At 37.3% G+C, this 25,818-nt stretch overlaps 1 protein-coding gene across 15 annotated transcripts in view; it reads right to left on the reverse strand.

Annotated features, from left to right (window-relative positions):
• The window catches only part of MAST4 (microtubule associated serine/threonine kinase family member 4), a 569,247-nt gene that overhangs the window by 61,345 nt on the left and 482,084 nt on the right, over positions 1 to 25,818 (reverse strand). For all 15 annotated transcript variants that reach the window (XM_055367639.2, XM_031003271.3, XM_055367638.2 and 12 more), the window contains 5 exons: positions 17,924 to 17,993; positions 12,504 to 12,582; positions 7,575 to 7,732; positions 5,554 to 5,629; positions 3,588 to 3,797 (listed from right to left, as the gene is read on the reverse strand). In XM_055367639.2, coding sequence (XP_055223614.1) covers positions 3,588 to 3,797; positions 5,554 to 5,629; positions 7,575 to 7,732; positions 12,504 to 12,582; positions 17,924 to 17,993 — 593 coding nt within the window. The remainder of the gene's footprint in view (positions 1 to 3,587; positions 3,798 to 5,553; positions 5,630 to 7,574; positions 7,733 to 12,503; positions 12,583 to 17,923; positions 17,994 to 25,818) is intronic.

Consider the following 25,818-nt stretch of genomic DNA (forward strand, 5'->3'; position numbering starts at 1 on the left):
ATTTCATTTCAAAAATCATAATCAGTTTATTCTAACTTCTTAGTTCTAAGAATAATCAGCCATAATCACGGATAAAACATATAATTTACATTAACTCAAACAGTATTTTATCTAATAACTTAAGTGGGGAGAAGAAGCCCTGTTAAAACAACACAAAATAAAGACACGATTAGCCCATGAAGAGAAATTTGTTCCCGGCTGTTACCAGCAAGCTCCAAAGGGTAAACACTAACGGATACCCTGTGTCTGTATTTTAAGGGTTGGCCACTACAAAACATAACCATGACCTAGATTTGAGAGTAGGTTAGAGCTTCCTATGTATTTTATTGTCTTTGGCTAAACTTCTCTAAGTGCAAAAAAGAATGGAGACATAAAAGCATTCATCTGGAATTGTCTTAGGCCTCAGGACTTCAAAAAGGCATTAAGCTGCTCAAACCTTAGGGGGATTTTACCTGGGTTATGCAAAAGACAGACAATGGGAAAAATGGCTAGGAGATAGGCCTACAGAGCACAGAATGTCACAGTTGGGAACTGACAACTGCATCCTGGGGAAACCAAGGCAAGTTTCACAATTTGGCTCTATCTAAAAAGGGCAGGCCCCTCTGCAATGGATTAGCTCCAAGTTCTGGAAAAATACTGTAAATGTGATTATGCAAATAGTTTAAATTTTTACAAAAGGACTGAAGGAAGCTCTTTATCTGTAAAGCTAAACAAGAAACCATTCTTATTTATGCCCAACAAGACCTTTATGCCACAAGTATACATGCTTCTCTGGCCAAAAAAGAAATTTCTTTAAAAATCAATATTTTAAAAATAATAACAGGACCCATTCACATGATCTGTGAAACCCTAAGATTTTATTTTAATTGTCATGAAATTCTGCAGTGTCTGTCACAGAAACAAAATTAAGTAGGGGATTTCAGTGTAAATAGCTTTGGATAGCAATCCTACCCTTTTCAGGGCATGCCTATAAAGGAATGAAAAACACAAGACTAAGCTGGTAACTATGGTAATATCCTGGGACAGAATTGCAGAATTAGGAGTATCTCACAGAGGCTGACTACAGAATTCCTGTGTCTGCCTCTTCTGTTCAAAAGTGCACCATTTAGCAAACATAACTTTCAAAATATTCTCATAAATAGTAATATGCATAGTGTTTCCAGCATTTTCTGGACTCTGATTTGATTAAAGCAACAGCAGAATTAGATTACTTGATACATCCTAATAGGTTGAATATTTTGGCATGCAGTTGTATCTATTTTCTTCCTTCCTCCCTTCCATGGTTTCTGAGGAACCGATAAACACCAGGCACTGAACTCAGTACCAGGGAGTTAGAGGTGACTCCTGTTGCTCAAAGAGCCCCCTGTCTGCTGGTAAAGTGAGACCGCAGAAGTCAGTACAATTCATTATGGCTAAATGCATTGAGAGGAAGGGCACAGCAACAGGCCATGTTATGGTTTTACTTACGGGCAAGATAGAGCCAATAAAGAGTTTTAGATAGATATTCTTGCAGCTGCATAAAAGTATGAATTTGAAGAGTTAAGACTGGAGGGAGGCAGATTGGTGAGGATGAGGGTCTGAGCTGGATGAGGGTCTGAGCCAGGTAGTGATTATAGAACAGGAAAGAAGGGTTGTAGAAATATTTAGGAAGTAAACTATGAAGGTCTAATGGGTTGCTTGATGAAGGGAGAGAGGGAGTCTAGTATTCTCAGAGTTCTAGCAGGTGACTGGATAGATGGTGGTGCCATTGATGGATGAAAAGAATGTGGGAGAAGCATGCATGGTTGAGGAAATGCTGTCTAGTTTTATATAGGTTGGGACTGCTGCTTCAGTGGGCTGCCAAGGTAGAAAGATATTCAGTAGGCAGGTGGATCCATGATTCTGAAATGTGAGAGATCACTACTGGTCTGAGGTAAGGATTTGAAGCCATTAGAGTCTATAGGTCTTTAATCCAAGACAGCCGACAAGATCACTAGGAGAGAGGGAGGAGGAGTAGACTAAAGATGAGATCATGAGAAAACTTGTGGAAAACAGGAGTTGGAAGAGAAACCCCTGGAAGAGGCAGAGAAGAAATGGTCAGAGATGTCCCAAGAACAATAAATTAAAAGGAAGGCAGAGAAAAGGAGGGTTTTAACACTGCTGAATGCAGTAATATTCCAGTAAAATGTCCAGTGGATATGACAATAAGGAGGATGTCAGTGAGTTGAGGGGTATCAGAAGCCATTCACTCAAAAAATATTAAAGTCCTTCTATGTGTCACACACCATCCTAGGTGAACAAAGCAGATAATATCCCTGTCCACAGAGACTTTATACTCTAGTGTAGAGAAGTCAAAGGGCAGCCTGTGGACTGGGAACAGTCCACGACTGTCATCTGTGTGTGATGAGATAAATACAATTTTAAGTGTAAGCATGTGGCAACTCTTACAGCAATTTTACATTGTAATGTAACTCATTTAGCAATTTTACTTCACCAGGAAACCCAAATGCATGATCATTTTCCTGTAAAATTCATTTTCCTTTTAGTTTACGGGAGAGAACAGGTCCATGCCAAGTTAGAAATTAACAGAAAAACCCCAAAACAATGTGTTCACCCTAAGGATAGTCTGAAAGGGACTGACTGCATCAGTGGACTGCAGTTGGTTGCAATGTGAGAAATCGGGAAAGAGTATAGAAGGCCTAGAGGGCAAAGGGGAGAAAAGCAGCGGCTGCCAGCCAGAGAAGGATCTTATCTCGCCAGCTAAATTCTGCAGGGGCAAGGACAGATAGAGTTCTCAAAAATTAGGATGCTAATATTTTCCTTCAGTTTTCTGCAATTATTTACATATTCATGTCTAGAGAAAACTATCTAAAATTATGTTTGCAAAGGCATAATTTGTGCCCTGTGAGATACAAAAATACAATATATACAAATACATAGACTAAATAAGTTTCATTTTAGGCTGTGGCTGGTCAATTTCAGCCAGAAGAGCAATATTATACATGCATTCCATTCCCCCATACAGACTCTCTTCCTGTCCTGGGTGTTATCAGGTGCTAGGCATGCAAGTGTTAGGCCTAGACAGGTCCTGTGTTTATCTGTCATTTTGGAAATTGGATATTTTGTTAGAAGAAGAACTGACACTAATGAAAATATAAGTTGCCATTTACTACTCAACACCACATGCAGGTTAATTAATAGAACACACAGCCTGGAAGAAGCCAGCAATTTTCCATTTAGCTTTTTCAGATACAGAACTAGATAGCATCATCAAATAACACACATACGCTCAGGCAATTTATAACTTTATGCTTAAAGGGGGAAAAAATCACTGCTTCAAAATCCTTCACAATCCACTTATCCTAGAGTCATAGATTGTTGGGTCCTAAGATTCCTGTAAAGGTTATTACATTAATTTTCTATTACTATAAATAAAGACCAGAATCAGTTTATAGCAAGTAGCAATCAGGTGAGGTTTTTTTTTTTCCTTCTTTTTTGCTTCTCTGGAATGTGAACTCCATTTCATGGTTATAACTTGTAAGCAAAAAAAAATTTTTTTCAGGGAAAAGCAAAATAAATCAGAAAACTATATGGTACATGGTTCTTACCTCCTGTAGCAACTTATCTAATTTGTGCTGTAATTCAAGGAAGTATCGTGAGGTGATGAGGCCCTGGTGGGATTTATCCAAGCAATCTCGAGCCAGTTCAATAATCTGGTGGTGAGTGAAACTAAGCACTCCATCTGCTAAGGGTAGAACGTTGTCAGGAGAGTAGCTGGTGATAATTTCCTTTAGACGTTCTTCCATCTGAGCTGTAGCCTATATAGAGAAGACACACATACACAGATGTAATACGAGGAAACACACATGTAAACAATTCAATCATCACATTTTTACAGCATTTTCAGAGACCTCCACAAGTTGTTAAATGGGATTCTAGAAATCAAATTTAAAAGAAGCCTCACTTCTGATAAAATAATGGTACATACATGTCATCAGACATTTGTCTGAACCCATTGATTATACAACACAAAGGCTGAATGAACCCTAATGCATGTTGGGGGCATTCATGCATAGCCTTCCCAGGTACATGGGAAATCTCTGCACCATCTGCTCAATTTTTTTGTGAAGCTAAAACTGTTCCTAAAAAGTTGCTATAAAAAAGCAGCAGCCTCAGCATGTGAAATACAGATCTGAGGGTACATAAGTGAAATCAACATTTCAGAATGATAATCTCCCTTTTCTGTGTTCTATCAAATGTAAAATGGTCTCTGTAAGCTTCTTCAAGTAACTCAGATTATATCTGTGAATTGTTACGCTTTCATTTAAGATCTTGGGCTCTTTCAGATGGACTGTCCAAAATATCAAACATTTCTTTATGTTTTTGTACTTAAACATCAGGTTGTTGCTAGAGTTCCACAACCTAAGCTAAAAATGTATCTTTTGGGCTAGGTTTTAATGTGCCAGGAGCACACATCTTATATCATCTTCTTTTGCCACAAATCTATATCCTATGTAAAAGTCCCAGGGGACTCCCTTGGTAAAATAAATCTAAAATTTCCTTTCCAACTTTCATTTCATTCTCTCTGGTCACCCACTGCCTAATCCATATTCCTTGCTTACATTAATTACATATGCAGGGAGACTCCCTCTCCTTCCTCCCTCCTCCTCCCCTCTAATATCCTAACCTGCATTAACTAGGTAAGAGTCAGTATCTGTTTCCCTGGTGAGCAAGTGACATGTGATAAATAGCTAAAACAGCTTTAATCAATGACATCAATGTTGGGTTAGTTGCAAATAATAAGTACTCTACTGTTGATTTATGAAACCAAAGATTTTCATTTGTTCTCCTGCTTAGGGCAACACAGGCCGTGGGGGTGGATCGGAAAAACGTGAAGAGTGGCCTTCTCCCAAATGTGCAGAAATGCTTTGGTGGGAAAGATGTGGAAACAAGGTGAGCTAATGGGACCATCTGAGAGCAGGTCCTTGCAGCCAGGGTCTTGGCAGCAGCCCTTCACAATTGCTCTCTCAATTCATGTTCCTTTACCAGTCTAACTGGAGAACACGACAACTGTGCCTTCTCTTCTAAATTAATAGGTTTAGAAATACAATGTCTAAAGAGATAGGAAATCACAGAAAAGTAATGTGGAAAAACAACAACAACAACAACAGCTCTCATGACACACCAATCTACAGGCTTCTAACGGAGAAAAACAGTCTCTACTTAACAATATGGCAGCAGGCCCAGAATATGGGTACAGAGTGCACAGTCTAGAGGCCTTTCAAAGTAGACCCTCCCTACGGCACCTCACCAGGCCCACCCCGTGTGTGGTGCACAAGTGGCAGGTTCACTTTAGAGCCAGCTCAGCACACATAGAGCACAGCTAGTTCTCAGCAGTTGTTAGCTTAACATTTTTTTTTAGTTATTTTCTCTTTCTAAGAAGACTATGGACCTGTTTTATGCAAATCATTACTAGATTGGACCCTTACTTCCTATAACAAAACAACCTTACAGACTCTAAACCTACGGTGCCTGTTCGTTTAGATGCTAGGCATCTTCAATTCAATTCATTACCTTTGGGAACCTTTCTTTGTAGACATGGTTCATCATAATTATTTCATGGTCACAGCAGGCGGGAGAACGTCCAGGGCTGCAAGCAAAGCAAATTACCCTTTTAAATTTGCCACAGCATGAAATGAAAATAAGCTTTTTATTTATAAACAGTCAGTTGCATCAAAAGAACTATGCAACCTTTGTAAGAAAAGTATATCAGATAATAAACTACAAAATCAGTCATTAGTACACATGCACACATACATTCCCATAAACACAAAGATACTATGAATAGGACTGAAAAAGAAAGCTCAAGAAGTGGAATGCCACAAAATCATCATAGTTACAATACAATACTAGTTCAGAAAATGTTTGTAAATTGAAATTATATTCTGCATGTAGTATGAGCTTGCATAAGATCTGGAAAACAATTAACAAACTGCAAAATAAAATAAAATAGGATAGCTACAAAGAGCAACATCCAGGACACATTTAACAGTGTAATTTCACACTTTTATCATACATCTGCAGTCTGCCACACATCACTGAAGAAGTCTGAAAGTCTTCCATGGCACAGGTGTCATAATTGAGATCCATTTTCTAGCCTAGCAAATATTTATCTAGGATGCTGAGGTAGGCATTATGTATTATATGAAACAGAGGCATACAACTATTGTGCATTCTTCTTTACTCTTTCAATAGTAGGTTTATCTTCCTTCCTAGTGATATATAGTTGTGCAACTTCAGTGTGTTTATATTCCTAAGTGGATACAGCTTATACTACATACCTTAGGAATTCCTTTAATAAAACAAAAAATGGCACCAATGTAGTAAAACATGGTGCCTGTAGATGAAATAGTAAAACCAGCTGTTAATTCCATATCTCAGAATAATCTAACATGTCTCACAATTATCCAGTGTGGCTATATTTAGTATTAGTTTATGAGACTAAGTAAAGACAAAAAGTACAAAGGGAAATTGCTTCTCATTAAACTTTGATATTCAACTGACCACCTAATAAATAAGCTATTTTTTAATATAATAAAACCTTAATATATCAAAGTGCACTAATTCTATAGCATCAGGATCTCATACTGCAGCGGATAAGGTGATGCCCTATCCTGATCCCTCCTTCAAAGAAGGACCTGTTGCCCGGCTTCTGGGAGTGCTGTCCACAGAAACCTTCAGCTGTCAGTCCCTGCAGGGATGGCATCAGCTGCAAGGAGTCATCTCGCCTGAGGCTGAGTCTTTCCCAGGGTGCCACATCCAGTGAGGGACCCAGTGACTGAGGTAGGGATATAAAAGAAGTAGCATTTGGCCCAGGGGAGCAACTCTGCTGAGTCCTGTCATTCCCGAGCTCTCCATGGAGTCGGCTAAGGCTGCTGGACTTCTCCCTCTGCCCAGTCCTGCCTCTCCCTTCCCTCCCACAGGTGCTAATTTTGAAAGCACTCCCTAAGAAACATCCTGAACAAGAAGCTCTGTTTAGATTCTGCTTTCTGAGGAAACAAACTCACAGTAAAACTGGCCCTACTCAGTGTTAGGTGGACTACATTTGGCATCCACAAACTTCAGGTGACGCAAACTCCTAAAAATGTGTTCACAGTCTTAGAGAAAAGTAAGACTTAAGATGGGAAGAAAGAATAAAAAGATATTTTGTAATATGGAATCTGGAATTTTAAAAAATCCTCCTGTTCTTGTTGTCCTTCTATTTCCACGAAGCTGTTGCCTCTTAACATAACAACATTAACTGCTTTTGCACTGCCTTGAAATTTCCAGTGGCTAGATGTTTTCATAGGTAGTCCCAAGACCATCGTGATTACTACTGCTGCAATCAGCAAACTGTGAGAACTGAAAAGTTAAATTATAAGATGCCTTTCAATGGTAATTAACAATATTATGTGTACATGGAAACATCACACTATATTTGTAATAGTTTGCAAGTCAGTTAACACACATATGACCTAAAGGACCGAAGTGTTCACTCAAAATGTTTGAAAATAGAGAATCCAACTAAGTAATGGTTTTCAGCCAGGCCCACACACCTCAGACTTCGGGAACGGGGGCGCATCGGCGTGTTCCTGCATCTGTTCTCAGTGGCGATGCTTTCGGTGGTACAGAAATGTTTCGATAAGAAGTGTAATTCGTCTGGTGTTGGTTGGTATGGTAACTGATGCAACTTCTCCTGGGAGGAACAGGATGACTGAAAAAAACCAAAGTGAGGTCACATAACTACCTCAGAAAGAAACTCTCCAAATGAACAGGAGAGATCGATGAGTTAAACTTGGGCAATACCACCATTTTTACTGTTTCTTTTTCATGTTAAAGTTATAAGAACGACTGCCTAAATGTATAACTTGATGTTCTCTCTCAGAGTTCAAAATGCTTTCCATATTTTGCCTCATTTGTTTATAATTTCCCAAAAGATAGTTTTCTCTCTGGAGAAAACCCAGGCTCTGAAAACGGATCGGAACCAGTCAAAGCCAAAGCAAGAAAGCGACCACTGGAGTGACATTAGGGAGCACTGTATCACAGATTAGTTCTCAATTGAACATGGCACCCCCGAGTTTACTGCTGCTCAAAATCAAATGCTGACTTTTAGGTAAATAACATGAAATAAATGGTATGATGTGAGATCGTCAATAAGGCAATGAAACCTCTCTTTACAATGCATCAGTGTGTGGCATGAGTAAAACAGGGGAGGGATTAAAGAAGATCCTTTTCCCAATAAAGCCACTGTCTTAAAATCTGGAATTGAATTTTCTTTCTTGCTTTTCTTTGGAGGGAGTAGGGGGCTGAGATTATAACTTAAAATAAAAAAAAACCTTCAAGTGGTGGTGAGTTTTTTGTTCCATGCCTGTAGATTTGCTTTTTGAAAATCGTCATTCAACATTTGGAACAAGGAAAGACAAGAAACATGAATAGCTAAATAACCCTGCTTTTAATCAATCTGAAACATTTAACTAAAAAGCAAAGAAACTAATTGTTTTCATTTTTAGTCAGAGGTAAACTCCTTAATTCTAATAAAAGAGACTCAGAAATTTTTTAGTAAATGGAAACATGGTTAGAATAAGCGTATTTTGAAAGATACTACTTATTTTAAAATGTCAGTTCTAGTAAGCATTTTTTTAAAAATCATTATATTAAGAGTATCCTTCATAAATACTGAAACATTGCAATGCAGCAAAACTAGAAATTAATGCCTAAAGCTTAAAAATTATTCCTATAACTTGAAATTATAAAACATCTTACTAAGTACATATTGAGACAAAGAGGAATTTTTATAATGTAATGAGATTATTTTACAAGCAATAACAAAATGAGAGCACTACTAGACTTATGAGATAAATCAAAGCTCTATTCAGTAAGTATAGTCATGGCCTTAAACACTTCTCACTAAGAAAAAAGAAATAAAACACATGAACTAAATCAAGTCAAGAAATCAAGAAAAAAATAAAATAAAATCAATGCAAGCAGGAGATAAGCAGTGGTGATAAGAGGAAAGATAAGGAAATTAGCAAATAGAAAAACAGAATTAAGAATCTATAGATATGTTTCAAAGGTAAATCAATGTCCACAATCCTGTATCCAAGATTTCAAAACCCACAAACTCAGAAGTTTGTTCCTAAGTTTACAGTAATCTCTTTTGGTGGCAAAGCACCAACTGAACTGATGGGAAGCTGTTTAAAATATTTATTTAATCTACTTAGTATGAATGTTGATTCAAACTGCTGCAGAAATATTAATATATTTGATTATGAGCAGCTGGCCCCACTGTTGCTGGTCTGTTATGTACAGAACAGGGACGTTACCTTTCTAAAAGTGAAAATTCCAAAACACACCAGGCTCAAGATACCATGCAACTGTACTTGCACAGGAACAGTATCTATTGACTTCAGAGAAGGGTCCAAAGAATGAAGATTTACACAAAAAATTATGCTGCTAGTTCTTCAGGCAATTAGAGTTCCAAAACCATGTTCTGAGTCATGATATCATTCAGTAAGCATTTAGTCTCTCCAGGTAACCATTTTGCAAAGGATAGTATTCATATGCACATACAAGTTTCTACTTTTTATTAAATCATATCATTTAATAGACATACTTCATATTTTTATGAGTATTTATATTTTTATTTCTGTACTTTCAGCAGAAAATAATTTATCTGGTAAGAAACATATGGGAGAATGTCTTCCTACTGATACAATTCTATAGTACTTATTTCAAAATTAAGAATTATCTGAATATCACATTGGAAAAGCTCCAAAAATTAATTTTAACTGCAAACTGTGATGTTTCAAGAAACCACAACACTGAGTATTCTCTGGGATGACTGATTTACTTCATCTGGCTAAATCTTTCAAATTTCCGAATATAGCATTTTTAACATTTAGCAATTTTGCAGTTTCCATAATAGCCAAAGGATACAGATATTATAATGTTTACATTTCAGTCTGGCACTCAGACAACAGCTGAAATTATCTGTAAAGTTTAAACTATATTTTCAAAGTGCTTGCAATTTTATTCGTATATATTCTACATTTTGATTTTTTAAATAGTTAATTTCTGATTGGCTAAATGACTAACAGTTAACCCAGGGAAATAAGAATCTAAGAGTGATTCAGCTTAGCTTTAGAAAAGAAAAACCTGCAACTACTAAGAAGTTTTACACAGTTTTTGCCCTAATATTTAAAGAATAGAAACACAAAGAAACTGAGAAAAATAGAGAAGTAGCTTTCCTAGTTTTCGCTCATCACTTTTATCAACAATCAATAAGGAGAAAAAATAATTGAACTTTCACACTACAGCACCTGCAGTCCATCATCTAAATAGTTCCTTCTGTCTGTTGGCAAAAGGAGTAATTCTGGAAGCTAAAATTTCATTTTGGAGGAAAAAATAGGAATATTGAGCCTAATAAGTATATGATACTAATGTCTTCAATAAAATAAACACTTCAGAGAAGAGCTGTTAGAAACATAAAGTATGTGTGTATGACTAAAAATGGTCTTGGGGGTGTCTTCCGTAGGCACATACAGAATTTAGAGACAGCAACGATTTCATTTTGACTGACGACCAGGTCAGCTTTATTAATTACAAGGTTTATCTGAAAAAATGCCATGTAAATTCCTTTAAAAGAGCCAAGACGTTGGGTTCTAAAACTGCTTACCGTATTCTTACTGAGAAAACAAGGGAAGAGGAAACAGTCACTCAGTTAAACAGTCTCTCTGTGCCTCAGATTTCTGGCCCATACAATGAAAAAAACAACAGCAATTACATGATAGGGGATGTTGCTAAGATTAAATGAGCCAATGCATTTTAAGAATTTAGACAAGCACCTGGCATATAACAAGTATTTATATAACAAGTATTTATAAAACAAAATTATTTTAAACATAATTTGTATCAAACAGGGTCTGATTTTATGTAGCTCACCTTTTTTTATGGATTCACTTTTAAAAATGATGAATGACTTACTAAAGATGGAAAGAATACAAATCCTGAACTCACCCCTATTTTTCTTGCAAAAGAGAGACTTCTATGTCCAAGTTATAATAAAACTTGACTGAAGACAATGCAAGGTGACAGAGTTGAAATAAAAAAAAAACAATTTGGAGTTAAAAGACACGTCTAAAATATTGGCCAATAACCACTGATAGTGACTGCCATAAGAATCAAGGATGACTTCACTATTATTTACTGACAATTTTATTTATTCATGCTATTCAGGATTTTTAAGCATCTTTTACTGATGCTGATATGCCTCTGAAACTACTCAAGGTTGTTAGGATGTTTCTAAAAATATGATCTAAATGGACAATAGACTCATATATCACAACAAAATGGAATAATGGATAGAAAAATAAATTACCTCTGCTCAATGAAATACCATAAAGAGATGGTAAAAATAACCCAACAGCTTTTAACAATTTGGTTTTAAAGGTACTCCAGAAAATCTACGTTATATTATTATACTTGGAATTCTGGAAATACATCAGTATAAGGCAGAGGTGATACCAGTTAGAATTTATCTATGTAAATGTAGTTTCTTGTCATTCAAGTGTTATTAAGTGGCTAAATCTATGTGCTTAATGGAGTGCTGGGGGCTATCAAAAATACAATAGATGGATATCCCTAAACAATAAACCAGAGATTTTGACAAAATGAGGCTCTAGGTCCACATTCCTCGCTGGTACAAAGAGCCAGATCACTCCATATATTGAACACCTGCAATCTACTAGGCCCTTCTAAATGACCATCTTGTTTCTATAGCCCTGCAGATACAGTTATCCCACATGATCACTAACATAAACTAAAAAAACATACATCTAACCTACTGAGTTGTTTCCAGTAATTGCTAGGTCTCTTGTTGAAATGTTATAGTTTGGGGCAAGAGTATCCATTTTCCTCTATCCTATTTTCATAATTCCACCATGTCTTTATTTATCTTAACCTTCTTCTAAGTTGTTTTAATTCTTTCTTAAAAGAAAGTTCTTACCTAGAAGGCACAGACAAATTAAGACTTGCCTTTTTTTTTCTTTGAAGGAGAAAAAAACAAAACAAAACAAACCTCTATCTAAGCCACATAGGAAGAAAGACCCAGTCTATCAAAGTTCAATGGCATTTTTAGCATAATGTCACTGGCATGGAACCAAAGCAATAAAACTAGACTGTGTTTTTCCCCCCGAACTACACCAAATCTTATTAAAATGAAAGCTTCCAGTCTCCTCCAAACTTGTGATCCTGGAACTTACTCAATTTATGCACTACAGTTTAAAAGCTTGCAGCAAACGTATGTCCTTTTTATTTTTGTCAGGCCATCATTTGATGCGTCACTTATTCAGAGTGGCAGACATGCAGAATTTATCTTCTCCTCCCTACCAGGAAACACCCAGAGAAAACACTGCCTGTGTAATAGCTCTGTTGTTGTGAGGAAGAGGAAAAAAAAAAAAAAAAAAAAAAAAAAGTCAGGCACTTACAGAGACTGTAGAGCTGGGTGTGTTTGTCCCATAGCCAGAGGAAGGGAGAGAAGCCAACGACCAGCGGCGTCCATCAGTCCTATTGAGAAAGCGAGTTTAGCTTAGGCCAACACTGGCGTACTGTCACATGGGAACCCCAGGGAAACTAAGTATTTTTAGTCAAACAAATGACACAAACATAGTCTGTGAGGATGTGGAAATGTTCAGCAAGGGTCAGGGTAAACAAACATTATACAGTAGGTTGACTTTTATTTAAACTGAATCAATACAACCAAACAAGTAGAAAGGGAATGGGTTGATCCATATTATTGATGTCTCACTAATATACTTTGACAAAATGAATACCAGGGATAATTACAATGGTCAGACTCAGCAGATTCAAATGAATAAGAACAGAAAGGGAGGAGGAAAACACTCTCATCTGGAAGCTGATAACCAGAGCAAATGATCTTTGGAAGGGGCTAACTTCCAGCACGGCACAAGGGTCTGTGGGGACTTTCTTTGCATCCGAAACACTTTCTGCTTATTATTTTCAAGGAACAGTTCTACTCATCATGCTTAGGGAAGAAGGGATCATTAGGCTCATGGCTGGCTCAGGCCTGAAGTGTCAAATAACTTTAGCATTAAGTAAGTAACTGACCTTATGCTTAGAATCTCTTAAGAGTTACTGCCTTCGGACATGACCTGGCTTGTTACAGCAAAGCCTCCTGCAGAGTCTTTGAGCATGCAGCCCAGCTCTGGCCAGTTAACAGTGGGGGCAGAGTGAAACCTTCTCCACCAGTGATAGAACTTAATGCAAAGAGTAAAGTTGTTTGCCTCAGTCTTAGAGGCAAAGCTGGCAGGAGCCATGAAAAGGGTGGTTTTATCTTCAAGTGATGATAGAATGGGTGGTTTCTCAGTTGGAGTTTGGCTGTGGATAAGGGTCATTACAAGGGTCTCAGATGAGTGAATGCAGCAGTAGAAACAATACTGCTGCAAAGGGAAGGGGACACCAGAAAGCAAATTTTCTGAAATCTCTGGCTTTCCAGAGCTATTACTTTAAACGCAAGACTGTGCCTTAAAAGCCACAGAACATTTTGAATGTTCTATGCAAATTTGTCAAGGGGCAAAAAAAAGGAAAAACACACTTTAAAAAAAGCAACATTGCATTTTTAGATCAATAAGACTGCAGTGTCATGTATGGACATTTTGTAATTCGTGTTATTACGTTTGTTATTATGTTAACTTGCCAAGTGACAAGAGTGGACAAAATTTACCAGGGATACATTCACAATAAGTTGAAGTTAGGGAATTCAACAACATTAGGCTTGAATTTGAGAAATGTCACAGTTAGATGTTAATGTAAAAAACTGACATTTTAGCCTAAATTTATATTCATGGGAAAATAAAATTATAGGCTGCCATGGATGTAACCTCCAATAAATGCAAATGGTCCACAAAGACAAAACAGAAAAATTCAAGTGGACAAATCACAGAACTACTACAATGTTAAGATTTTAGTAAAATTTACCTGTCATTTCTGTACCATGATTGGAGTACAATTGAATCAAGTATGTTAAAAAAAAGAAGCAAAGTAAGATGTATGTAAATATACCAGATAAAAGAAATTGAGATAAATTATATGTTCTTTTGAAATACTTTTAAACAACTGAAAATGTTAATGATTTAAGAAGAAAGTAATTGTAATAACATGCTTACAAAGATACTTGATTATTAAATGGACACTGGTTGATATTATTTTATTTGGCTACTTATTAAAGAGTTAAGAATCCATACCTGCACTATATATTTTAAACACCTCCAATTTGATAAAGTAAGAAAAGGATATGATTTTAAAAGAATTATTCAGTCCCTTTAATAGCAATTATTAGAAACTAGTCTCTGGAAAGAGTGAGGGACACAATTTCTCCCCACCATGATTTTGTTTTGTGATTCATTAACTCTCCTTCCCCTCAGTTATCAATGAACATATTTTAGATGAATGAGCAATTCCAAGAGAAGACATGTTCTTATTAGTTCTGAAGCATAAATTACATTTGCTTGCTCCGGAAAACACACAACTAGAAAGATGTTTAAACAAGAATGTGCTCAGTACTCTGTACAGCCACGGACCAGAAATAATTTACAACTCATAAAGTTCCCTAAGTTGTCTGTGTCTATTTACTCAAATGGAGCACAAAGGACCACTGCATTTTCATCACCATGACAACTGCACATCAGAAGTTACTATACATGCTATCTACAGTACTTAAGAGAGAACATGCCCTTTTTTCAAGAAAGGTATCACACAAGTACAATCCTGCTAACAATGTTGTCTTTTCTTTGCAGTAGCTACCAACAAAATGTTATAGGAAGACAAGACTACATTCTTGCCAATGCAACAAGCCTTTTTTGAAAAGAGTCTTTTTCCTTGTGGGTGGGAATCTTGGTGTTACATTAAATGAAAAAGTAAGAAGGGAAAAACATCTGATGGGAACACGGGACACAAAAAAGATCAGCAAAAAAATAACAACCCTCATTTCAATACGACTCACAAAAATTTAGATTAATATGGTATACAACAAAGAAAGAATGAAAAGTTCCAGTATCAACCTGGCTATTCTAACTGTATGAAGAGGAAGTAGATTTATTGTTATAGTTACCTGGAGTGATACACCGAATATTCTAGTTGATGTTGGAACAAGTTGAACTATGCCAATATAGCTAACTAAAATCTACTCCAGAATTCTGAAGGTGTAACTGGGAGGTTACAATGATCAGACTCAGCAGATTCAAATGAATAAAAACAGAAAGGGAGCAGGAAAAACAGGATCATCTGGAAACTGACAACCAGAGCCAATGATCTTTAGTAGGTCTGACTTCCAGCCCAGTACTCAACAATTGTCTGATGACCGGAACTCAGCAGGCAAGTTTGTTGTAGTAATTTGCTTGTGGAAATACACTTGGAGATTCAACCTAGTGCATAATAACTAGGCAACTAGGAGAGACTCACAGCATTTCTTGGAGGGCTCTATGTTTCCATCAAAAGTGAAAGCAGTCTGCAATACATAAACTTCCACAACTTCTGGGAAAGGCAGGAGAGTATTTTTAACCTCCATTTTACTGCCAGGGAAAAAAGGATTAAGTAGGTCCACAATCAGGTGGATTGTAAATTAATACCACAATTAGCAATGTGAAAATGTTGCTTTGCTCCAGACAAAATCTATACTATGGTTCTCACTTTCATCTTTTATTTTACTTAATAGTAAAAAATTAATTCGATAATTTCACTCTCAAATCTGCATTTGAAAATATAGAAAGCAAGTCTGTGTCATTATACTTTCTAGTCTATACTTGGACTATTTTGTTACAAGAGATGGCTACTAGGGAAGTATTATCACATAAGGTAAGAAAGGTCAGAAAAGATTAATAAGCCAGACTTTTATCCCTTTACCCAAGACTACTTTTAAAAACAGAGCAATATTTCCTCAATTGGACTAAATTTTACAAAACAATAAAATGTGGGAGTCTCAAAATGACATTACTTCTTAAAGGCTCAGCAATGTGCACCAAATGGAAGGTAACAGAGGCCTAGGAGTGGAATCTCCATGTTGCCTGAGGAAAAATCAACTCTAAAATGGAGAGACATATCCCAGATGTTACATAAAAATACGCCAATTTGAGTTTTCATAACACAGGGTTCTGTTTACTTGAATAACAATTCAAAATGATGATCACTCATGTCCTAATCTAAATTAATACTTTTTGAAGAGTGTGGAGGGAGTTCCATTCGGAAATTCATGCAAAATGAACTAGAGGTCTCCTGTGATAATCTCCTGTCACGGTTTATGGTTTATTTGTCAAAAATTAACATGCCTGGGGGGGGTTATGTATTTTTTTAATAGCATGGAAACCAGATTCACGTGTCCTTGAGTCACCTATTTAATTATTAGATTCTCTTCATTTTTATAAATCTGCCAGGATTAAGATACTGTGATTTCTGTCATGTTTAAATGTACTCCATGAGATTTCCATTTTGCTTATTACTTATAATAACTAAATGCACTCTCCCCTTTATAGAGATATATTTTAAAGACTATAGTAAACACTTGTTTATCAATTTTTATAGGACATTTTTTCCACTTGGAATAGTAGCACTATTATGAATTAATATTCACTGGGTAAACAGGCTTTCTGGGACCAGTACATTTTCTTACAGTACTAAATAAGCTGAAAAAAGAAAAGCTGGAGCTGGGGGTAAAAACAGTGTATGGGTCTCAATAAGTTCCCTGGAGATGATGTTTTTATCACTCTTGTATTGTCCCCATGGTGAGATACATAAAGACATTTAACACACGATGGGAAACAACTAAACTATGAAAGAAGAAACTTTTTTACATCAGATTTATAATGAAATCTTAATTACACAGAACTCTGAAAATGCTGCAACTTTTTTTTCTAGACTTAGTAATGTAAAATGCATGACATGCTGACAAACGGTCCTGAGGGCACTGCAAGTTTTGCTAGTTAGTCACATGCGTAAGAACAAGCATTTTTTTTAACCTACCTATACGTCTTTATTAAGTGCTACTTTAATCCACTTCAGGATATAGTTAGGTCTCTGAGGAAAACTGAACAAATATCTAGGACATTCAGACCATAAACCGAGTTTATCCTGAATATTCAGAAACTTGGCTGAAGGTGCCATTTTGTTTTCTCGGTGTTTTTCCTGGGCAGAAGAGGACAAGCTATGCATGTGAGAGGGATGAAGGAGCCCAGGAAGGTGAAGGATTGCATCTGACAGGGCAAAGCAGACAAATTCCACATGCAGAACACAGAAGAGATAACTGTGCACACTCCTCTGACTTGGCTACGTCATAGCAGAAAATCCACAATGAACATGGTGTGACATGACATTGTGTGCCTGCTATCCTCTGAACAATGAAAACACTTCCTCTTGACTCAGTGGTCCCATTATGAGACATCTATCTTTGACGTCTGGTGCCCAATTGCAAACATGATAGGAAGAGAAAGCAGAAAACATCCTATAGCCCATGCATGGCTTTTTCTCAATGGGATCACTAAATTGCTGCCTTGAAACTGTTAAAGCAGGTGTGTTAAAACAAAGCTTTGTGGCAGCCTAAGCTCTTTGGCCAGTGGGGCTTTGGAGAAGGCCTTACAGAATAATGAGCAGGACCTCACAAGGCATGGAGCAGGGGAGGGGGAGAAGCAGGGAGGGGGGGAGGGGGGAAGTGAGATGGGGGAAAAGTGGGGACGGGGAGAAGGGGAAGTGGGGGGAAGGGGAAGTGGGGGGAAGGGGAAGTGGGGAGGGGGAGAAGTGGGGATGGGAAGAAGTGGGGAGGGGGAGAAGTGGGGAGGGGGAGAGGAAAATGGGATTCTCTCTATAAGACCTTATGCCTCCACTCACAAAAAGTCCTTACCTCCGTGCAAATGAAAAATGGGCTGAGGCACTGGGGGAGAAATTTCTTGGACTATCTTGAGGGCTATTTCCTAGAGAAAGAGAAAAGAGAGAAATTTACTACATGATTTTGTGTATCATTTCCACATCAATAATTCTCTCCTTAGAAATAAGTTTATTTACATTTCTGTAGAATGTCCTTTCCTCCAATAATGCTTTAGTTTTACCTGGACCAGGGATGGTGGGGTGGGCGGGGGGGAGGAGATGGGGATGGGGGAGCATGAGTTCCAGCACAGCTTTCTAAGTGTGCAAGACACATGAATAAACACTTTCAGCTATATCACCAACCAGGAGTCCTGCATGGACATAACAATACAAATATTTCAATCTGATAGAGTAATGAATATATACAAGTCTTGGTTGTGACCCTCCAGATGCGAACATTTCAATGAGCAGGATGCATGGGTAAGCATATGCTTCATTTGGAGGTGTTTTCCATTTTAGCAGGCAGCCTTAGTACTTTTTGTTTACAGTAGAATGAATAAGAGTCTGAGTTCCTGAAGATAAATCCTCATATTCTGAAGCACATATTTTAAAGGTGGATGTGTCAGAACTAGTTGTAAAACACTGGGAAGACCACAGCAGTTTGGACCTATTTCTCAATGACCCAGATCTATCTCAGCATTGCCAAGTGGCTCAGCAGGATTATGCGTTGTCAATATTTTCCTCAACAATCCCTCTACTCCTAAGCAGCTGGACTGTGACTGGCCAGGCAGCCTCAAAAAGCCACAGCCACACAAAGGCTGGCAGAGCTCATCTTCCCCAGGCCTTCAGGGGTGGTGTGGGGCAGTGATTGCTCGTTGGAAGGAGGGCAGCTCCTCTGGGGCTTGTTACTTTCTCCATTAGCCCACTCAACCTGCTGCTGATCATTGAGAAAGCTTGGCCAGCAGCTGGCAAGGGCAAGTTCAGGACACTCCAGACCACCCTGCTTCCCTCTGCATGTTTAATTAGATTGGCGGAATTGTCTGAGGACCACATGGAACTGTAGCTGGTTTAAATAAGTGGGCAAGGAAGGGCTGCAAAGCAATCCTGTACCTTCTAGAAAAAGGAAAAAGGAAAAATAAATCAGGAAGCTATGTTTAATCCCTAAGGGGAAGCCAATTGCCACATTACTGGTTTCTTAATGAAAGTGACTATTGTAACTGGGTGTAAGGAAGACAAGATTTTATGTCAAAGTCAGTACCTGGCTGTAAAGGTAGAAACAATTTATTACCAGTGTGCAGAAAGAATAGACTAGCACATTAAGGAGGATAAGTTTAGTGTTACCTTGAGGACTTTTGGACTGGCTATATCTCTACTGAAATTTTTCAATTAACTGAAGGTTGCAAATTTTATAGTGATGTCTTCAACAAATGACATTAACTTTAAGACAGACAGCACAATCACAGCCATTTAACTGGGAAGCGCTGAGAAGCCCATTTCTTTATGGATAGAGAATCATGAAGCATTTTTCCCCCTGCTGCAATGAAATTTATCACGGCTTTGCATCTGTTATTCCTTGGGCCCCTGGAGAAATGAATTCTGCTTTTGCCATCCAGTAATCCAGGATTCATTTTGTCCATTTATCTACACACAGCTAAATTAAGTTCTTTCAACTTCTCTCAATAGCTTTCATCCCCTCTCCCAACATCCCTAATTTAGCTTGTATACTTCTCCTCATATTCCTTTAAAAATCTCAAATTTCAAGATGGCTAAAAATTTTGTTTCCTAAAGGAAATAATCTAATGCCAGAAATATTCATATAAATTTTGTTTTTCATTTGGGAAAAGTGTTCAATTTGCTCACACACCATAAACAGCAAACTACCAGTAAATAATTAGGCATAACACAATAACTGATTATCTGAAGCCAAGACATTCTAAGAACAATCCCTGCTACACTTATTCACTCAAAATGAAATCATAAGGCCAATGAAACCTGGCACCAAATTCTTAGCCCTGTGTTCTTTGTAAAGAAAACACTATACCTGGAGATTACAATGTGATCAACTAGAACAATACAGAGAGCTTATTAATATATATATTTTTTAATCTGAAGAAAGAAGAAATAAAGAATTGACTTAAAACCCTTTTCACTTTTAGGGATATTAGTGAATGGTCCCCATGCTGACCCATCATCTTCAGGATGAATGGGCAGAGATATAGATAAAGAGGTGAATTTAACTCTGCTCTAAAAAATAAAAAATAAAATAAAATAAAAACAAGGCTGCCATTAACCATTTCCCATATTCAGATTTTGCCTTCGCATCTTAGGCTGCCTTTCTAGGTCCATTGCTTGAACATTTTCCTCATTTTCTTCTCATCTACTACACTGCTGTAAAACCTAACTTAAATTCCCACATCTTCAACTTCAAGACTATAGAGGTGTTAGTTCTATCTTACTAATCGCAGATGTTTCTGCTTCATGTCAGACCAAAAAGCTAAATTAAAATGCAAATATATATATATGTATACACACATATACATACACATATGAATTATCATTAAGGCTCTTAACTGTCAGAGGATATTAGAGAAAATGAGTGAGAGTGATGTGGGCTAGAGCAACTGATAATTCCTTAAGGACAAGGGACTCTAGCTCAATTTCAGAGCAGTTTAGCAGGTTTTAGGTAAGAGGAGAAACAGAAGGCGACTTCAGGGAGGAGTCAGAAACAACCCAAACACAGTAGGGCAAGGCAATCGAGACAGTTTCTCTGACTGAAGGGAATTCAGACTGGGAAAGCCAATGAGCTGTGTTTATTGGTACTGATTAGTTAGAGGCTTTAAGAAATACTTGGAGGCAAGAGAGAGATGCCGGAGGTTCTAAGCTGGCCTGAGTGTAATTGGTATGGGTGGCCAGGGGAGTAGCAGAGGAGGAGGGACCTAGACCAGGACATGGAAGGTCAATAGAAAGGACATTCTGGTGGGCAAACCAAGCACAGTCGTTAGCAGATTAGAAACAAGTGAAAAAGGATACAGGCTAAAAAAGTGACTGATGTTTCCAATGTGAGTAGATTGGGAAAATGACTGACCCTCTAATAGGAAATTTTGGGAGAGAAATGGAGTCGTGGTGGTAACAGAAGAAAAGGGTAAATGAGCACTCTATAGACTTCTGTGTGACTTATTACAGAAATTCCTCCATTTTCCTTAGGGAGGAATTACAAGACTAGCAGATTAGGCAGGTAGAAGTCAATCTCTGAAGTCTTTGTTCTTATTTGAAATAAAAATTGATTCCTACTCAGTCTCTGAAGACTTAGCAATACTATTTTGTTATACAGCGATCAAAATACTGCTAATTTAGAACAGGCCAAATTATAAAGCACATGTTATATATTCTAAACTCAGCGATGAGGACTTGACTGCTGTGCACATGCACAGTGCTTCCCCAGGATGAGAGTAAGGAGTGAAACCCGAGTCTTATACATGACCTTCACTCCTCATAGCACTGCTCTCTGAATTCATCCACCCATCTGCAAAGGAATACCTGAGAGACTCCCAAATGAAAACTGGTGCCAGTTAATTCTCTGCCCATATGTGCAGCACTTGCTTATAACTAAAATCCTGCTGCTCCCATGGATTTGCTGGCTGTTGGATGTTTGAGTGCTAGGACACTTTATAGACTGCTGGTATCGCTGCTGATGTTTCTGACCTGGTAAAGTAAACCTTAGTAGTGGTCAGGCATTAGGTAGGTAATTAACTCCATGATCCCCCTGGGGAACTAGCATGGCTAATACATAAACAATGTAGGAAAAACATACTTTACCTAACGGCACTACACAGGGTGCCTCATTTTAGCGGCAGCTATTGTTCAGAAAGTGATTTCCAGATTAATTAAATTGTTTGATTGCTTTGTAATTAGATTGGAGAAGTCCTGTGTCTTTGCCACATAGAAGCAAGCTGCAAATCTTTTTAAAAGGCATATGCTATGCCCTCTATAGATTATTAATGTGCTTTTAATAGCTGTCTGTTTGTGAAATGATAGTTTCTGATAGCTTGAATTTCTATCAGGACTGGGGGAATCCAAGAATTAATGATAATTGCTATTTAAACTCCTGGTGGATCAAAGAGTAAGCCCCCATTTGAATCTTTGTTGTCATTACTTGATGATCCCCTTAAATGAGTTGTGACATTTGCACCGTAACAATCAGTGCTGTGTTTCTTACTGCTTTGTTGGACATTCCTGGCAAATGGACACTGCTTAAAAACCCTGAAACCAAACTTCACAGAATCAAACCTAGGATCTCCTTGTATGATGAATACCAGCAGATAAAGTGGGCACTGGAACACGATGCAGGAACCTCAACCTGAGTGAACTCTAAAATAACAGTTCCGTTCCCCCTGAGAACTTTGAGTCTATCTCACCAGACCCAGACAGGTGACTCATGAAGAGAGCTAGGAATCTCCCTTTCATTTAGACACCTGTCTCAAACTGGCTCCTCTCCAGATATAATTGTAGACTATTAATTAAACCTGGGCAGCTGTTTCGACTCTAAGCGGCCAAGAAAAAAACCTTGATTGGCCGTCAGTGGAATTCTCTGGGTAAGTTGTCAAGTGTTCACAGGCAGGCCAATCAATAGAAGTAGACTCATATGCTTAAGTTTCAAGTAAAGACAGAATTATACACAATGAATCAAGGCTTTCTTATAATCTGGGCTCCCTGAATCTTTGGTTTTTCCTGTCCCTGTCTTATTGACCCTTCCATAGCTATAGCACCATTACTCACTGCTTGACTGATTGAGCCAACAAATATTTACTAATCATCTACTCTATAGAGAGGGATAACATGATTTTATTTACATTTTAGGAAGAGCCTTCTAGCTGTTCTGTGGCCAGCGGGCTTTAAACAGGCAAGAGTGGAAGCAGGGGGATAAGTGAGGAGGCTACCAGCACAGACAAGGTAAGAGAGATGGTGATTTAGATAGGGTGATTGAAGAGCTGTTATGTTTTGGCAGCGGAGCCAACGGGATTTGCTGAAAAATGGAATTGAGTGGAATAAAGGGGAAAAGAACACAAAGAAGACTTCAAGATTTTAGAAGCAAATGCGTATATGGTGGCATTAATTGAGATGGAGAAGACTGAGGGAGAATATGGTTCATCAGTGTGAGAGAGAATTAAGGGCAAAACTTGAACACCTGGGCAAGCTTTAGTCGTTTTTACTTATGGAGGCTCCACATAAAATAATTTCAAATATATTAAATGTGCTCACAGTCCACAATTATGCAATTATATGTAACGATGTTACATTTAATTGCAGTTCTCATATGTAACATTTAGACTACCTAAACATTTAAGAATCCCGTTACAATTTTCTTATTGTACATTAGAGCAAATAACATTTTTAAATCTCATATTATTTAGTGCATAATGAATTTCATGGCCCTAATCTATTTCAGACATTCAAACCAGTCAACAATGCTAAGTAAAATATTTGTAGAGAAGGAAAATTCTACAGGCTAGATATTAAAGTTTGGATAATGATCATTTTAATCATTCTGTCTCCTGTCCCCATAAGTAAAACTAAATGGAGTATAAGAATAGTCAGACAATATTCCACTTCTCTCTTTCTCTAAATAATTTATAACTGTAAGTGATGGTAAGGGATAAACTCCAGTTATACATCTAGATACACAAAAAGTGTACTTTGAGTTCTCAGTGTCTAATCTCATCCCTGTTATACAGCAAACTGAAAATAGTTTTTTTCTACTTTAATAATTATTAAGTTCTTTTTATGCACAGGGCTTTGAGCTATCTGCTAGAACAGATTATAGGTGAACACAATGTAAAGAGCTAAACATCTACTGATAGATACAGATGTGTATATCCAACTCCAAACTCACTTCGTGAAATCAATTCTGGATCCTTATCCATGTGACAAAGAAACTTTCTTAAATCAAAGCTCTTAAACATACTTACTTTTTAAGAAAACCCTGCCAATGACAACAGTATACAGAAAATGTACTGTTTCACAATAGACTGTTGATAAACGGACATGTAATGTTTTCTAAGGAATGACTGATGAGGTTATAGAAAGAAAAACATGTAGGGCATGGAAGAGAGACCCAATAAGAGGTCAATTTCTTGTCATAAGACTCGCACAGATACCCATTGTCTCATTTCATGAAGCTGTTTCTCTGGAACTTGTGTACTGTATTTGAAATGCTGTGGCATTGACAGGAATCCCTTGGAGATGTGTTATAATGGGTTCTTGAGAATGTTTTAGCTTTTCATTGACCCTTCCTTATTACTCTGAATTGATGTCACATCTTAAGGTGACCCCAAGTAAAGACTGGTGAATGTCAAGAGTGATGAAGAAAGTTGATTTTAAGTTGTATGTTTTCCTCCCATCTACAGTAATTCATCTTCCTAGCAACAGAAAAGAGATTACTTTTACCCCTTGTTTAAAGTTACTGAGTAGCATTTGTAAGGTCAAGGAAGGGAGGTAAGAACATAGCCACTGTAACAGATATTCCTAAGCTTCATGCAATTTCATGAAACTTGATTCATTCTATTAATCTTACATAATTAATTATAGACTGAATCTGGATAAAACTCTGAGTTAAAGAATGTAACCTAATGCGTTCGTTTTTTCTATCTTACATGAAGGGATTTAATTCCTTAACATAATTAGATACAAAGAATTCCCCCTTTTTCCTAGAAGAAGGGTGGATATTATCAGGAAATGGGTTTTTCTCAGACTGTTTCAATTGCTGAGTAATTTCTAGTCAAAGAGAAAGTATTTAAATGAAACACATATCCACATAACTTTCTAAATGCCATCTAAAGGTATTCTCTATTATAAATCTCTTTCTTTTGGCTCTTAGTTAAAAAATAAATACTAAATTTAATGTGGCCCCATTTAACAAATGCTAAACATTTTGTTTGCCTCTGGTAGACATGAATTCCATCTGGAAGAAGCAAAATATGTGCAAAGGTGTTTTCCTTTTCCTTTTAAGTTAATCATTTTTCAATTTCTAACTTCAGAAGTGTGTTCAGATTTAAAGGATCAAAGGCATTTAACCCTGTTGCTTCATAATAAAATAATACGTGATGTGCCAAGAACCTATCAAATCAGAATTCTGACTTTTCAGTTCCCACAAACCACACAGGAAATCTTGGAAACTCTTGGCCTGTAGATATTTATTCCTCTAATATTTTTCTCACACTCATTTCCTCCATTTCCTTAGATCAATAAACAGGTGTCAATGGGAACTGCATATCAGAATCACCTTTGAAGCTTTAAAAATGCTAACACCCAGGCCCTATCCCAACCTCCCTTTTTGGTGACTTTTTATTTTAATATTTCAAATTTAGGGGAAAGTTGTAAGAATAGTACAGAGAGCTTCTGCTCTCTTTACTCAGATTCACCTGTTTAACATTTACAATTACTTTATTACTATTTCTCTCCATATTTTTACATTTGGATTTTAATACTATTTAAATAAGTCAGAAACATGGTCTTATAACTCTAAATTTTTGTATATATGTCATATGACCAAGGACATTCTCTTACATGCCCACAGTCTGATTTTCAAAATTAGGAAATACAATATTGATACAATGTTATTATCTAATCTGCACTCCATATTTACATTTAATCTCACCAATTGTCCAAATAATGTCCTTTAGAGCTATTCTCTTCACTTGATTTAGTATCTGATCCAGCATCTCACATTGCATTTAGTTGCTATGTCTCTCTGGTTTCATTCAGTCTGAAACAGTTCCTCAGTTGTACCTCTGCCTTAATGCCCTTGACACTTTTAAAGATTGCAGGTAGGCTGGCCACGGTGGCTCACGCCTGCAATCCCAGCACTTTGGGAGGCCAAAGCAGGTGGATCACGAGGTCAAGAGATGGAGACCATCCTGACCAACATGGTGAAAC

This window comes from Gorilla gorilla, chromosome 19, assembly GCF_029281585.2.
Source record: "Gorilla gorilla gorilla isolate KB3781 chromosome 19, NHGRI_mGorGor1-v2.1_pri, whole genome shotgun sequence".
NCBI lineage: Eukaryota > Metazoa > Chordata > Mammalia > Primates > Hominidae > Gorilla > Gorilla gorilla.